Source organism: Mixophyes fleayi, chromosome 12, assembly GCF_038048845.1.
Source record: "Mixophyes fleayi isolate aMixFle1 chromosome 12, aMixFle1.hap1, whole genome shotgun sequence".
Lineage (NCBI taxonomy): Eukaryota > Metazoa > Chordata > Amphibia > Anura > Limnodynastidae > Mixophyes > Mixophyes fleayi.
In genome coordinates this window covers 19,038,707-19,055,091 of record NC_134413.1, presented here as the reverse complement: position 1 = coordinate 19,055,091, position 16,385 = coordinate 19,038,707, and the positions used below count along the sequence as shown (strand labels likewise).

The 16,385-nt window shown below is 40.6% G+C and overlaps 1 protein-coding gene across 1 annotated transcript; it reads right to left on the bottom strand.

Annotated features, from left to right (window-relative positions):
* Nucleotides 1-79: 79 nt before the first annotated feature.
* Nucleotides 80-15,591, bottom strand: CLBA1 (clathrin binding box of aftiphilin containing 1). The gene is made up of 6 exons (XM_075191862.1): nucleotides 15,461-15,591; nucleotides 9,399-9,851; nucleotides 6,311-6,456; nucleotides 5,701-5,821; nucleotides 4,283-4,396; nucleotides 80-2,436 (listed from the first exon to the last, which is right to left on the bottom strand). Exons 2-6 carry the CDS (start codon nucleotides 9,741-9,743, stop codon nucleotides 2,287-2,289), a joined length of 876 nt encoding a protein of 291 aa, XP_075047963.1. The 5' UTR covers nucleotides 9,744-9,851; nucleotides 15,461-15,591; the 3' UTR covers nucleotides 80-2,286.
* Between the last annotated feature and the right edge of the window lie 794 nt (nucleotides 15,592-16,385).

Here is a 16,385-nt window from a genome sequence, read left to right as displayed (position 1 = left end):
CTATTGCATGGCCCTTCGGGTGTATACACAGGGGTGCTTATGTGCTCCTGTGGTATATTCCATTAAAGCTGCAGTCTCTGCGGCCTGAACAAGCACTAAAATAGAGATCACGTTTACAGTGCTTCCCAGTCCCATGTGTAGTCTGTATTTTACCCAATGTTCAAGATGTGTTGGAGCTTAAATATTAAATACCACGGATATAAAATAAGGGGCTGTGTGTGACCACCCGAACACAGAATTACAGAATACATTTGTTTCACTTACCCTTCCTAACCTCCAGGGGATACAATTTAAATAATCTGTGGTGAATATTATGAGAACATTAACTTACTACAACACATTTTTTTATAAATAAATTTATATTTACACAATATATTAAAATACATGTTTACAATTTAAAAATACTCATTTTAACTAGACTGTGTTTATTTCCTTCTAAATACATTATTCCTTCATCTGGCTACTGTGTCCAGTTTTTAATTTCATTACGGTTTATAAAGAGGTTAAGCCAAGGACATGTTCTCTGAACAATATAATTTAATAGAGATTAGGTGAATAATTTTTTCTAATTAAATAATTTGACGCTAAGGTTTATATTTTCAGGTGAAAGCAAAAAAAATCAGATTAATTGAGATAAGTTACAACACATTTCTGTAATTTGCAGAGTATTTAAATAAACCTTCAAGCTGTATTTAGCTATAGTCATCCATTAAAAGTCCAGCTACACGTTCAGATGCTAACCTGGGCAGAAGTCACCAATAAAAGTTATAAACTCTGTTTCCTGTCTAAAGAAGATTTAAAAAAAAATAAATAAAAAAAAAAAAAAAGTTTTGTCTAGAAGAGTAGTTTCTCTTGTTTCGTTACAGACTGGATGCCGTAACTTAGAATTCTAGCGCCTGGGGCGAGAAAGACAAATGCCAACCCCCAAGCCCTCAATTTTAATCAAATTAACCCAAAATATTTCTAAATTGCGCCCCCCTTCAGCCTTGCGCCCTGGGCGGTCGCCCCTGTCGCACAGCCCTAGTTACGGTCCTGCCATGGCCCATGTACCATCAACGCTGACGGCAATGAAATGCATGACTTACCCCGCAGCAGTAGAAAACTATAGATCTTTTTTTTTTAATCTATCAATGGGGGCAGCAAATGCATTGAGATCGTATAGTTTTCTCACAATTTTCTGCCATTGTGTTCTGTTTCAAAAGCAACAAGAGAAGCCTCTGCTCTAGACAAGCCATAAAGGGGAAACAATAGAAAAAACAAAAAAGTTAATATTACAAATATGTTATAAAAAGATACAATAGTCATTCTATTAGATTGTAAGCTCTAGTGAGCAGGGCCTTCTTCCCTCCTGTTTTCATTACCTATAGCTGTTGCTCACCAGCTACAGTGCTCACTCTTCCTTGGGCTCTGCCCATTGACTCTACTCCTCCGTAGTCTTCGCCCATTTTCAGTGGCTCTAAACCTGTTAGTTGCACCCAGGCTAATGGGCACAGGTTTCAGCCTGCTCTGAATATACCCCTTGCACCCCAGTAGCTGTGTTGAGAGTTGTAGTATTATTTGGTTACTGTATTTTACTGTTATACAATGTACTGTCTTGTTGCTTGCCCTCTGTTCCGCGTTGCGGACCTCTTGTGGCGCCCTACAGATAAAGATTAATAATAATAATAATATTATTCCACAACCGCTAATTACAGAGAGTGCAATACAGAGCGTTGATCCAAGTGTCCTTTTTATCAAGTGCAGGGTAGACGTTTTCAGAAAGTGCAAGTACTCTCATTGGAAGAAGAGCTTTTGATTATGACAAAGTCTTCGCCTTGAAAGTTGGGCACACTGACCCTTGGTGAATGTTTGTGTAGTCTCCACCTTGATTGTTTTACTCGATCCAGAAAAGGTGATAGGATATGCAAGGTTGTCGCTTCATTGACTCGATTAATCTCCGCAGAGGGATCGTGCAATAGCTTCATCTTGACTACCGATCCATCCACAAACCATTGCTCAATTTCCTGATCTTTCAGACCAGCTGAAGAAATGTAACTTTATAGTGAACTAAATTATTTTAACTTTTACAAGTGGTGTCTCATTAAACGGTGGCGTCACATCACTTATCACCTATAGAATTGTGTCATTCAGCTCATAGAACGGTGCGCTCAGAAATGTTAGTGGGATAAACAGTGTAAAAAGATAAATACATACTTAAAAATGTCATTGTATAAATATGAGGTTTTCTTACACAAAAGCAAGACCTTTTAAATAACTTAAGCAAAAAGTTCCTTGTACAAAGAATAACTAAAAATTAAAACGCAAGTGGTTTGTACTGAAAAAACTTTTCTTTGCAGAAAAATTTAGAAAAGGCAAAGGAGCATCGATTGTCGACTTGTTCAGAAACAACTGGTATGAAAAAATGTGGCCCTGTTTGGAGCCTGGGGACACATCCAACTGAAATACAAGAGCAAAAACATTACATTGTTTATATATTTTATGCAGAGACCATCATTATAATCATGTATTTGTGAGGTGCCACAATGCTGAGAAAATAGGAGCTAATGGGGCCGGTAGGAGAGATTGGAAGGGTAGCTGATAGCACCCAGAATAAGAAAATCATTTTTCAAACTTTCCCAAAATCCATTGCAGAGAGGACGGTCTCAGCCTCACAATGTCTACTGTCAACTGCCTGCACTACCAGGCCAACAGCCTAGCAGGTCCCATACCAACGCTGCGGACTTAACTTTACAGAAATGGTGAAACACCAAGGTTGGCATGCCAGTGCGAGGCACCAGGCTCTCCTCTTCAACCACCTTACATGATCACGAGATATTAACAAGCTGCTAATACATTTTTGTTGTGCATAGGCAAACCAAGGAGGGGGGTGGGGGTTTCTTAGCACCTGGAAACCCCTCTCCAAGCCTGGGGCACTGTATAATTGAGGTGGCTGGACCCTGCTCCCGCTTCACATGGCTCTGCTTCATAAGGAGAGCTGCGTGCACCTAACAGTAATGCACGCAGCATTGCCCATGTATATTATGGGATAGGAAGAGTTGGAGAGCAGCCAAGCACGGTCTAAAATTATAGCCACGCCCCCATGCATGCTGGTCACGCCCACTGGTGGCATGGTGTGGAAACCCCCCCTCTACAAATCCTGCATTTGCCCCTGTTGTGGGTATGAAGTTACAGTGCACTGCTGGCATTAGCTTTGCAGTAGGAACCCTTGTTATTTAAATATGAGGACCCACTGATTTAACACAAGCCTGGTATATCACTTATCTAGTCACATGGGCACTACTAGTATAATCATGGTAACTGCTGCTATAGGTGAACATTTTTGTAATGGTCTACTGATTGGGATTATCTGATGGTATTTAATCATTTGGAAATTGCTGGTATAATTTGGGCTTTGGGTACCTCTATTGTTGGTACTGGTGGTATAGTCACATTATGAATACTACTACTATAATCTCATATGAAGCACGCTAGTTAAATATGGGAAACTTCCAGTATAAGGCATATTGTTGGTGTAACATGAAAGATTCTATTCTGTCTCAAGTTAAATGTATCTGTCAACCAGTGGTGGATCCAGGGGGGGCGATCGCCCCCCCCTAGCAGGGGTTTGCTGCCGACAGCTGCACACTGTGCAGGTCCGTTCAGCAGTGACAGTGTGCTGCCCGGCTGCTCTGATTGTGTTTTAAACACAATCAGAGCAGCGGGGCAGCACACTGTCACTGCCGAGCGGACCTGCACATAGTGTGAAGCCGCCGGCAGCCTTAGAAATCAGAAAGGGGGTGGGGCCTAAATCGCCCCCCCCCCCTAAAATCGCCCCGTGTAAAGCAGTTGTCTAGATCGCCCCTGCTGCCAACATGTCCTAATGGCAACTATGGACAATGAGGCCACACCCTAATCTGCTAGACCACACCTTTTTGTGAAGGCTCCTCCCCCCTCGGATGCTGAAAATCCATGCTGTTGGGGGATATGTCCATTTTATTCAGTATTTAAAAGGTGTTCGTATTATAAGGGCCCAACTGGGGCATGTAAAATAGATGTGGTGACCCCGCATACCCCAGTCTGACATTGTGTTACAAAATCTGATTTCCTGGATTATATACAAAACTCTGAGATCAGGAGCTCAAAAATGTAATTTATAGTAAATGTTTGTACTTAAAATATATTATGGGTCATGTAGGTTTGCTTATCCATGAAATTCAGCATACAATTTATATTTTCTGACAGCAGTAACAAATACACTACAGTCCCCTATTCTTATAAGAACGAGACTAGCAGGACATCTCACCTTTGTCTGTATTAAACATCTCTTGCCAGCAGGGGGCATGCTTTCATTTACATGGAACTGTGCAATATCTGTAGCTGTTACAGCATCACTAGTTATCTCTCCATTATCTGAAATCTAATGAACAAAAAGAAAAAGAAAATTATAAACTGTTCATGGGATATTGTGACTACACACCTATTTCCTATATCTAATAACAGTTTATACTTAAAGTTTGTAAGCCCCATTCCTTAGTCCAGTTTTATTAGTAATTATTTATAGAGATATGGCTCCATTTCATATTGGAAATTGACTCCTGCTGGAAAGTAACGTCATTTGGTCTTTTGAGCATATTTCAGATGAATTTGACTAGGATCTGAACAACTTGTTTTATTAAATCTTCAGATTCTGCTCATCTGTAAGTTTATAGTGGGTGGAGCTAGAACCTGAAGCCAATCAGATCGTCAGAATTCTCCCAGCAGCAGGACACGAGTGAGCGCTCTTGATCACGTGCATGTAAGGAGGACAGGGCTGCGTGTGACAGGGACTGTATCATGATGTGAGGAGGAATGGAGACAAGCGCCAAATCACACACACTGTATATTGGCTCATACATTGATGCAGGAGATCTGTGGTGTTCAAGGCACCCAAGTACATCATCCAACCAGAGCCAGAATACATGCCACATGGGCCTGGGGCTGCAATTTATAAAGGGCCTATTGTGAGAAATTCCGTCCCACCAGAGTTGTGGCCAGTGATGTGCAGGTGCAGCCAGCTGTTTGTGAGCGGAAGGGAACCCGCCAGCAGGTGGTCCACTTCACCACCCCACTTATGGCCCCAAACCCCCCTCCCCCTTTCTTTTTCCTCCTGGCTGACCAGGGCCTATTTTTTTGGAGAGGCCTAGGGCTACAGTCCCATCAGGCCCAATGTTAATCCGGCCCTGCAACTGCAGCAAAATTAATCCGGTCATCATTGTGCTTTGTGATATCAAGTGCTGCTCCCTTACAACTTGTCCCACAATATACTGCTTTGCGAGATCGCATCCTGCTCCGGGCACCCAGCTTTGCGAGATCACTGTATACTGCTTTGTGCAATCATGTTCTGCTCAGCGATTGTACATATTGCTTTGTGAACTCATGCTGTTATGTTCCACCACTTACAGTGTTGAAATAAGGTGGATCCTAGTTGTGTATTTCCTACCCAGATATTTGCCTGCGGAACCCTGAATGTTCTAGTTACACCTCTAACTGCAGCGGGAGTAATGAGAGGAGATAGATCTTTTATTGTCTTTTAACATCATTATTATGGCTGCCATTGTATTACTGTCAAAATGTATAATGCTTGTTCCCATTACATATGAATAGATACAGCTACATTAAAGCATGCTTATACCATGAACACGCCGTCAGAAGGAATATCTACAAACAGATGGGAATAGTTACATTTTCAGCAGTGGTTCCAAGCAGCAACAGCAGATCCCTGTATCCCTTGCAATTCTGCCAGTCACATCCAGATTTCCCAAAGGTGGCATCTCCACCTTGCTGTGAATGATCATAATCCAGCCTGGAATACAAAAATATTCTATTGTCAAACTTTCAGGGACACACTAGCTACAAACCTGCCGCCATGTACATTGTAGTCATGTAGTGAGTGCTTACTCATGAAACTGCATCCAATAGGAATAAGGCTCACGGTTTAGATATTGACCTGTAATCTGTCTCCTCCCTTTCATACTGGTATTTCCTCCCTAGTGCTTCTGGCTCTAGTATGCAAATGAGAGGGAAGAGACAGGTCAGGCAAGCGGTGTATTAATGTACAAGGACATACGGCCATTGCACTTTGGGGAGTAGGTAGAACCATGGTCAGCGTAACAGCCCAATTTAGTGTTACACCGTCCTCTCGATGAATACTTACATGTCTAGTTTTATAAGGGATAACAGGTCAAATTTTAATGACTTTTATAATAATGACTCATGGCGTAACACAGAGTTATTGAAGAGTTCTATTTTCACCTACAAAGGAGCATATTGATGTATAAACAGATGAAATTACCATAATCGAGTCTTTATTAATTTGGATAGGTGTTCTTCATTAGATGAAGTCATCATTGTGGACAGGCTCTTCACATCCTGGTTGGTCTCCGACACAGGTACAACTGGAAAACTTAACCTAAATATATGTTCACACCCCTCTGTGTTCTGCAGCAAATGAAAGAAAGGAAAGAAGAAAAGAAAAACTTTAGACAAATATTTATATCAGATATAATCAGTTTCTCTGCTAACCCCATCCCATGGTCAGTTGTTAATTGGCCTTTTTAATAAGGGACAAATATGCAATATACAAGTGCCGCGGCTGGCCAAAATGGACTATACATGCTCCGCGGCTGGCCGAAACGGACTATACAGTCCGCGGCAGGTTAGAGCATCGATCTCTATGGAGAAACATTAGCGCCATTACACAAGTGCATTACAGAACCAGGTAACAGAACAAGAATGGGGAAAAGTAGAACTTGTTCTACAGAGCTTCTAAAGAGTGTTGGGACATTGTCTCAAAGTGGACAACCCCTTCAACAAAACTACATATTGTACAGCTGTGGTACCTATATTAAACAGATACAGCAATGTAGACTCCACTTTTAGAACTCCTTGGTATAAACCAGCTCCTGGAGTAGAAACTGCATTATGTTTTTTCCACAGGAATGCGGCCTGGACAGTATTTACTGTCTTGATGGACCAGTCTGTTCTTTCATACCCTCATATTCTAAGTTTTCTTCCCTATAGTCACTTGTTTACAGTAATCTCATTACCCATGTGAGGATACAGGGTTCTTTAGATCACTCCGACCGATACCAGGTGCAGGTTCATTTTATTAGCACTGAAGTTGTACTTTAACACGGCATAGCAAGTTTACAAATATACCATGCAATGCGGTCCTTCTGCGATAACACCCATAACAGCCCGTGTGTCCCTACTTGGGATGTCAGCTCACACAAAGCACTGTCACCAAATTCACTTAGTACTAAGAGAACTTAAATTCCTGCTTAGTACCCCTAGCACACGAGTACCCCGAACTGTGCAGACCAGCGTCTCCCCCACTTGCATCAGATGTTCTTCACTCCGCTCTCTAGAGCGGATTTAGTCCTTAACATTAATGTAATCTTCTCCCTTTTATGCTACCTCACCAGTAAATACATGACATCACTTTAATTCACACACAATATGACATATGTTGTACAGTTGCATAATTAACATAGAATTTTTAAATAACATTCACACATCACAGGGACAAGGTTGTTTGATCTAGACCAGGCCTGTCCAACCTGTGGCCCTCCAGGTGTTGTGAAACTACAAGTCCCAGCATGCCCTTCCATCTAACAACTGGTTGTCTACTGGCAAAGCATGCTGGGGCTTGTAGTTTCACAACACCTGGAGGGCCGCAGGTTGGACAGGCCTGATCTAGACCTTATCCTAGACAATAGAAGACTGCTAACAGTACTAGAACATCTAAGTCGAAGTTCAAAGACTGGCTTGTCCTGGAGGTAAATGTATCAAGCTGAGAATTTTCCGTCAGTTTTGAAAAACCAATCAGATTCTAGCTATTATTTATTTAGTACATTCTACAAAAGGACAGCTAGAATCTGATTGGTTGCTATAGGCAACATCTCCACTCTTCAAACCCGCTGGAAAACTCTCAGCTTGATATATTTACCCCCTGGATTTAACTGTGGACATTAGCCTATCACCCAAATCTTTTATCTATTCACATCTTATTATCTGTGACAATCCTCATACAGTGAAACATTTACAATAGATATCTACATACATTACAGGTTACAATCTAAATACAATGGTGCCGTGCGCATAGAACGACAATGCGTCTAGACGATATCTGCTTGCAGATTGCAAAGGGTACATTTTACAATGTAAAATACGACAGGTGGCTTATATTAGCCAAGTATTAAATACATATTGTCAAGTACATACCTGCGTTAATAAGAACATAGGTTTACCTTAGAAATATTTGACAACATTGGCATACGGTAAATTCACAAAATATAGCAACATTCACGATATAACTTTAATTACATGTATATTACTAAACCACATTGAACCGCTGGATAACATGGGCACACTGGAGGTTTTTTAAGCCGATTATCGGCCAAGCACCTGATAAATGACCGTTCGGCCACGTATCGCCTTAGTGTGTATAATCACGCAATGAATGACAATCATTCCAGTGCTGATAGCTGTTTCATTTGGTTGGTTGTACGGTATAATAATCTTGTTCCAAACACCTTCCGATCATGTAGCATGTATACACTCACGGTCACAATCTCAATAGAGTTTACAGAGTCATGAGGGGGTATATTTACTAAACTACAGGTTTGGAAAAGTGGGGATGTTGCCTATAGCAACCAATCAGATTCTAGCTGTCATTTATTTAGTGCATTCTACAAAATGACAGCTAGAATCTGATTGGTTGCTATAGGCAACATCTCCACTTTTTCAAACCCGCAGTTTAGTAAATCTAGCCCTTGGTCTTTTCCGCCGACAATGAACATGTCCTGGTGACTAAATGTAAAGAGTGCTGTAGATGGGATAGTTTGTTTGTTCTGGGACTGAAAATTTAGTTTCAGAGTCACAGTAGCTAACGAAATCTGTAAGGACATGTGGATAGCTATAACAAGGCGGTTTTAATCATGTGACAGGAATGAATGAATTAGTGACTATTGTGTTGTCATTCTATAAACGACTAGAGGACCAGATGAAGATGAATCATCCGACCGCTCGGACCTTTAGTCATAGGTACAATCGTTGTAGATAACAGATTGGTCAAAAAATTCTCCAGTGTGTCCCCGGCCTTAATCATTTATAGTAATTACCATTCTATACAATATCTTGGGGTCATAGCCTAATGGTAAAGGTTAGTTACATCATTATTTGTGGCAGGGTGCAACGTATGTATGACAGGATTGGGAGAGAGGTGGGTCTGCTCATATACAAAGATACGATAAATCTATGTATAGCACATCCTTTCCCATACACTAGGCATAATTAAGCAAAGAAAAATGTTGATGCTGGACTGCCTTTTAATCCAGATCTGCAAATAACATATTAAGCAGCACAGCAAAAATACATACCACGTTTTCTAGATTAAATGCATCCCATTGGGCCTGGCCATCCGTTTCCTCCGTGCAGTCCTCCGCCATAGAGGCAGTAGTGTCAGGAACGTCCAATCTTAAAGGTTCATCTGCATAGTAAAATTGTTCAGATTGTGGCGTAAATTCATTAAAACTTTCAAAGTCTCCCCATGTACCGGTGGTCTCTGGCGATCCTTTATTTGTATCCAAATCTTCATGTAGATTTTGGGATCGTACAGGCTCATCCCCTAAGCAGATATTGTCCATGCTAGATGGCACATGGAGCAAAGTCTGTGCCTTTCCATCACTGTTGCACCCAATAGTAACATCACTGCCATCCTTCATTATCCGTCATGGAATTTGGAAGTACACAGGTCTGAAAGCAGCTGAGAAAATATTTTGTCCGATTCAAAAATTGTGTCTTTTTTTTGGCAGGAACGTCTAGCTCTCAGTCTGAAACGAGAAAAACAGGAGCAAGTGAAGCAGCGTTGTAACTAGAAAAGTCTGGACATCATAGGACAATTGTGATGGGCCCTTTACATAGATCATATACCCAATGACTGCTCCATCCCCAGTCAGTGTCCATATAGTACTAGATGCATTAGTAGCAATTTGGCACATTTTTCTTATTTTTATATGCAGCAAGTTAAATTTGTACTTTAAGGTACATTTTTTTCCCTCTGGGATAGGGCCCCTGTACTCCAGCAGGGGCAAACGCAGGATTTGTAGAGGGGGATTTCCACACCACGTCGCCAGTGGGCGTGACCAGCATGCATGGCGGCGTGGCTATAATTTTAGACAGTGCTTGGCTGCTCTCCAGCTCTTCCTATCCCCATAATATACATGGGCAATGCTGCATGCACTACTGTTAGGTGCACGCAGCTCTCCCTTTTCAAGCAAAGCCGTGTGGAGCAGGGACATGGTCCAGCCACCTCAATTATACAGTGCCCCAGGCTTGGAGAGGGGATTCCAGGCACTAGGAAGCCCCCCCCCTTCGATTTGCCTATGTCCAGGGCCCGTTAATAGTTACATGGACTGCTATGGCTATAGTTATTGAAGTAAAGTAAATTATATTGTGCTCACTTTAAGGGGGGAATTCAATTGCCGGTAGAGCGACCTTTATTACTTAACACAGTGTTAAAACTCGTGCAATTCAATTCAAAATCTTTCAATCCCGCGCTCGCATGCCAACAATTGGTCTGAGCGAGTTTTTTTCTATGGGAGTGGAGGAGGGTTTAACGCGGTCATCTTGACTATATACAAATGAATGCAGCCATCAGCAAACTGTCATTTGCTGATAGCTGGTTTGGTGACTGCTCTGGCTTTTGACTCTTCTGCATTGCTGCATTTGGCTTGTGACTTTTCTTGAGAATTTGCATACAACTACACTACACTATTTTAAAATCCATTTTATTTTTTTATATATTTTAAAATCCATTTTTATTTTTTACTTACTTAAATTTTTTATTAATATAATACACAACACTACTTAACATTATCATACATACACATATATATGTGCAAAGTCACATATGTACCAAGTAGAAAGATATTTGAAATTGCATAAGGTTGTTAGGGGAACAAAATTCCATATCCCTTCACCCTTCCTGAGCTTAGTGGTGGTCTTGCTGTAACATAATTGGACAACTGCATGTTGTGACATCTCACAAACTAGAAATATCCCCAATATAGCATTTTCTACCAAGATACAGGCATCTTAAAAATAAAAATACATAAGTTAATATACAAAATTAATTAGGATTTTTTTTTCTTTAGAGCATAATGGTCAATCTTCTGAGAGGTTATAGATTTTTACTAAACTACAAATGTAAAATTCAGTGTTCTGCCAGAAGCTTATCTGCCGTGTCCCTAGCAACAAGTGTACTGGTTATATATAATGGATACAATGTAACAACTGCTGTATTGACCTGGCATACAGAACATGTAGTGATATAAACACAAAATGTAACTGTGAAGATGGCTGCATGTTTATGTTCATGACAGCTTCACTAACAGGAGAGCAATTAAATACTTTCATTAACCAGAAAAAAAATACAATTCTCTACTTATTACTTGTTTACTTATTTTCTATCATTACAGGTGAAAATAATTCACACCTACTTTCAATGTCTGTCTAAAGCTGGGTACACACTACACTGTTTTCGTCCAATAATCGGCTCAAACAGCCGACATACGACCGCTCGTTCAAAAGTTGGGTCAGTCTGCCCAAATGGACGATTGTCGCCTCATTTGGTTGTTCGTACCGTTTAATATTTTCGTTCCAATCTCGTTTCCGCTGTGTAGTGTGTATAAACTTCCGACTGATCCACAACAGTGAGTACGAAATGCTCACGACAACATGGCTGTAAAAAGTCGCTAAAGGGACGTCCGCTCTTCCTTTATCGTCCTAAACAAGGCTAGTGTGTATGCAGTCCATGGACCGAGTGATCGGACCATCGATCGCATGTAAAATCGCTCGGCATAAAAAGTTGGTCAAAATTTCTGTAGTGTGTACCCAGCTTTATACATTCACAACACTGCACTTTAAATACTTTGTGGTCACTTCTCCAGAGAATAACAGCTTATTGGAAAGGAAGTCCTGGATTGATGTTGATGTAACAACAAAGATACAATGTATCACAGCCTGAACACACTGGCTCTGTTCAGTTTATAAAATGTTGCAATGTTGCCACATTACTTGTCTACTTTCACAACATGACTGAATGCTGAGATTTGTTTATAAATACTGCCTATGTTAACAGGGACATTACCCAATCTCCCTCATACACTTTAGCACAGGTAAAACGTTACATGGTTGATTGGTGAAGGGGTTGTGAGATCTTGGCTAATCATATTATTTAATGCCATTGGCTGTAGAGACTGAATCAGCAAATATTCCCAGCCAAAGGGACAGCAAATGAGATGACTGGATGAGAGCAAGATATTATTGTCTCATATGCAAATTGCATGACACCTTCTTCAGTCTCTCTCAGCCAATGGCATTAAAACAAAGCAATTGGCAAGGGGTGGTCCAACCATTTAAGGGTGGAGCGAGTGTGAAGTTAGTTTTATTATCTTCTACCATGACCAGTGTGTCTGATTTAGGGAAGGTTTATTAAGGGTCAGTAGTCAATCGGCAATTTTACTCTTGAAATTAATGTGGCCTGTGCAAGATTACCATTACTACGGTAAGAGTGTGCATTATTACAGTTAGTACGGTAATTTTTAACGCTGATTTTTGCTCACGGCTCTGGGAGTACACAGGCTTCCTTATTTTTGAGAGTAACACGCCCACATCGAATTCTCCCCTAAATGTTAAAAGTTAATGAGAAAGTAAGTCAGTTTGTAATTATTAGTCAGGTCAAGCATGCAGACATAATCAAGTGTCTCCCCCAATAGTCCACATAGAGCAACACTACTAAATTGTAGTGAGGAGGGACACGCCATCAGTAGTATGGGGTAAGACCAGGGTAAATTGTAAATGTTATTTAAAGGAAAAAAGCATTATCTGCTGTAGATGGAAGACTGTTCCTCTGCTGAATAAATGCTCAATAACATAGCTCAAAGTAATAATATATAAATACTTACCTGCAACGATATTTGTATTTAAAGTGCACTTGCCTCCTACACACACCGGAGGCAGCCATTTTGTAAGCTGAAAATGCAGCCAAACCACAGACTACGAAAAATGTTGCATGTATTTCACTGGAACGGGGTCACGGTCAGGTCTCTCGAGTTTGGCAAATAAATTTGGGGGGGGGGGGGGGGGGGGGGGAGTCTCTGATCTCAGAGGAACATGACTGGTTATCTCTGGCACTGCCAAATCATGATTGCCCGACACATGATTGCCCTCCCCTTTTTGTCTCAAACCGAATAACACCGTAACCGCAGAGAATAAGTTACACTATAAAAAGAAGTAATTTGGTTACACAAATGTCTGTGCAAATCATAGCTTTGTTTTTATGAGAGAAAACTCTGCATTAAAATGCAGCGACACTCTTGGACTGGGTCGGCCTGTTCTATTAGCTATAATAGCATTTTTATTTTCCAAAGAGCTTTTATCTGACAACATGACTATGCTGTTTAAGGTTAAAAAAAAAAAACCTCTCTCAGTGAAACCTTAGTCAGTGTTCTCTTCGAGAATTGCTTGGCAACCCTGGAACAACTCTATTGCTAAGGAGAGAGAGAGAGAGAGAGAGTCTGGGGAAATGTTTGCTGCCTAGAACTATAGAAGAAGCAGCTTTTATGTCAGATAGTTTCTTGGACAGATTCATTGTCCCAAACAGCCCAAAGCAAAATTCTATACAGTAGCCTCTTGTATTACATCATCTGAAAAGCATACGGCCTCTCATTATGTTTTTTCCTGCCTTTAACCCTTAGCTGCCAGAGGGTTACAAAGCAATACTGCATACAATTACAGAGGGAAATAACTCAGTATATATCCGGGGTTGCCCTCAACCTCTGCTATGCAGAGTACATGTAGCCATTTTATGGACAAAACTAATATTTATTAAAGCAGCACTTCCTGCTACGAGATTGTGGCTTCTGATTGGTCCTCCAGCTCACATACACCCACTCCCTGAACAGTCATTTTAAAGTTACAAATTTAAATGTTCTGCTACTTAGGCGGTAATACAGCTTGAAAATAAATTCAGTAGAAGCCAGTGACATCACAGATTGACTTCATGTACATTAATGAGGCTTTGTTGTCTAATGAACCGATGGACACTTATCTGAGCAATACTGATTCAGCACGATAGGTCTGCCTCCATAGTGTTCGATATATGAGAACTAGTCTGTGATTGGCTGGTAAGGGATGTAGCCGACTCACTTTCTGCATCAGTTTATTAAACGTACCTTATTTATGAATGGCGCAAAGTACTACTTCATTTTTTTCCCCAATTTATTCTAAAAATTAAAGAAATGGAACGTGTGCAATTTTTATAACAAATTAGCACAAAACAAATAACCTCATTATGTTACTTTGTAAAGCTGAAGCGGATGTGATATTTACATTTGTGTAAACTTAAAAAAAGAGTTATTAGATTACAACTAGTTAGTAGAGAAATTATTCCAATCGATTATTTTAAACTTAGTCAATGAGCCCAGCACAGCACTAACTAGACCAGAGGTGGGCTACAAGCGGCCCACTTAGCCTTCAGCTGCGGCCCCCAGCTGGCTGGCATCGATCTGATCAGAACTGGGACAGCCAAATTCCACATCATGTGACCTCTTCTTGCGCAGTGCAGGGAGGTCAAGCGCCATACCCGGAGAGGAGCCAATGCTCTGTGATCTCCCTCCTTCCTCTGTGTGGCCCCTTTGTCGGCAGAAGGCCGCACAGGTGTGACAACTGATAGCATTAGGACATTTAAATTCAGCTCCTTTACAGCCTACTTGAATATCAGGCCTTTCTTTGTGAAGCCCAGATTTCATCAGGGGACCAAACAGCACAGAGTAAAAAGTTCCCAGGGGGTGGATAGCTTTATACAAATATAGCTACAATTTCAGAATTAGTGTTTAACATCTGCCCACTATCCAGACGGTAGCGCAGTCTAAGCTCTTATCAAAATAGAATTCAATTGATTACTGACGAAAACAACATAGTTTCTATAGCAGCGTTAACAAATGCTGGACACACCATGAATAGAAATTGTTGCCTTTAATTTTGTATCTACCCAGCATTTGCTAAACCCACTGTGAAATATTGTAACTGTGTTTATAGCACACAAATACTGTGAAAAGAATCATGTTTAATTCCATAACTATTTTGCTCTGTCTTCCAATGCATTTTACACACAGAACTCAAACATTTATGGAAAGCAAGTTAAAATGCCAGCGTGGATCAGCCCTGAAGGGGGCTGGTTATATCATGTGATAAACAGAAAGTTCCTAAGGTGACTGCAGTGTCGAACTATCATTTGCCTTTTACTGGTAGTAGCCTGTCTAATAATAGCTCAGCATCATCAGAGCTAAACAATAGGAGAAGATTCATGTTCTGATACAGAAATGAGATCTATACAATTGTGACAAAAATGCTATTGTTGTAGAGAGGAACCTCTTACCTTGATCATTAATCCTACCAGGCAGCATCTCTATATGAGGATTGTAAGTAAGAAGGCAATATCAGTCTGATTACTTCCTTTTAGCTGGCTGAACTCTCAGCTGCAAGTCAGAGAGGTGTGACCATAGCTTGCAGGCAGGTGGAGTCTATGTCTGACTGTTCACCACAGTGTATTGGAGGGATACCACTTCAGCAATGTAGGTTAATGACTATACGCCCAGAGAATTTATTTTTTTGTCGTGTTCTTGCTAAGCCTGTTTTTAACCAGCAGTAATCCGGAAAGAAAATATGATCTTTGTACAAAAGGAAGAAATCAGAGGCTTAATTGTCACTCTGGTGGTGCAATCTCTGCTGATAAGGATAAGGATTTGTCTGACAGGTCAGGGATCTACTGGCTGTTGTTACAGGACTTCTTAACCTGTAATAAAAGCCTGTGTTATATAGAAGAGCTACAAGTTGCATATACAAATAAAGATACAAGGTTTGTGAATATAAAAGAGCTAAATATAATTTAGATTAAGCTGCATTTGTGGTGAATTTAGATATGACTCCTTTCTGTCTGACTACTAAAGGGAACTGCAGACAGAATCTGTGATTGTGAACTGGGCAGGGACAATAACTTGCTCGCTGCATGGTAAATTAAAATGCTATTTAAAATACCACATGTTCTGTAAAGGTAAGTAAACTTTTACATCTACTTATTTGTAATGCATTTCTGGTTTATGGAGGAGAACGCGTTTTAAGGTTTAGTGCACACTATGAAGACAAAAGTGTGGAAGTCAGAACTCTGTGGTAAGTGTTACTGTATTTTGTTGGGGCTCATTCCCATTCTTGTGTGCTGAGTTTCTTCTTAGTTGCTTCTCCAGTGTGATGAATTCATGCAATACACACAAGGATATAAGCTAATGTATTAAACTATTACTGAT

What these genes read in the sequence shown, in the direction of transcription:
- CLBA1 (XM_075191862.1), bottom strand. Translation starts at nt 9,743, where the DNA reads ATGAAGGATGGCAGTGATGTTACTATTGGGTGCAACAGTGATGGAAAG. An exon ending in CATTTAATCTAGAAAACGTG is followed by an intron (nt 6,457 to 9,398) that starts GTATGTATTTTT and finishes CATTTGCTGCAG; the next exon opens with AACACAGAGGGGTGTGAACA. An exon ending in TTGGAACCACTGCTGAAAAT is followed by an intron (nt 4,397 to 5,700) that starts GTAACTATTCCC and finishes TTTGTTCATTAG; the next exon opens with ATTTCAGATAATGGAGAGAT.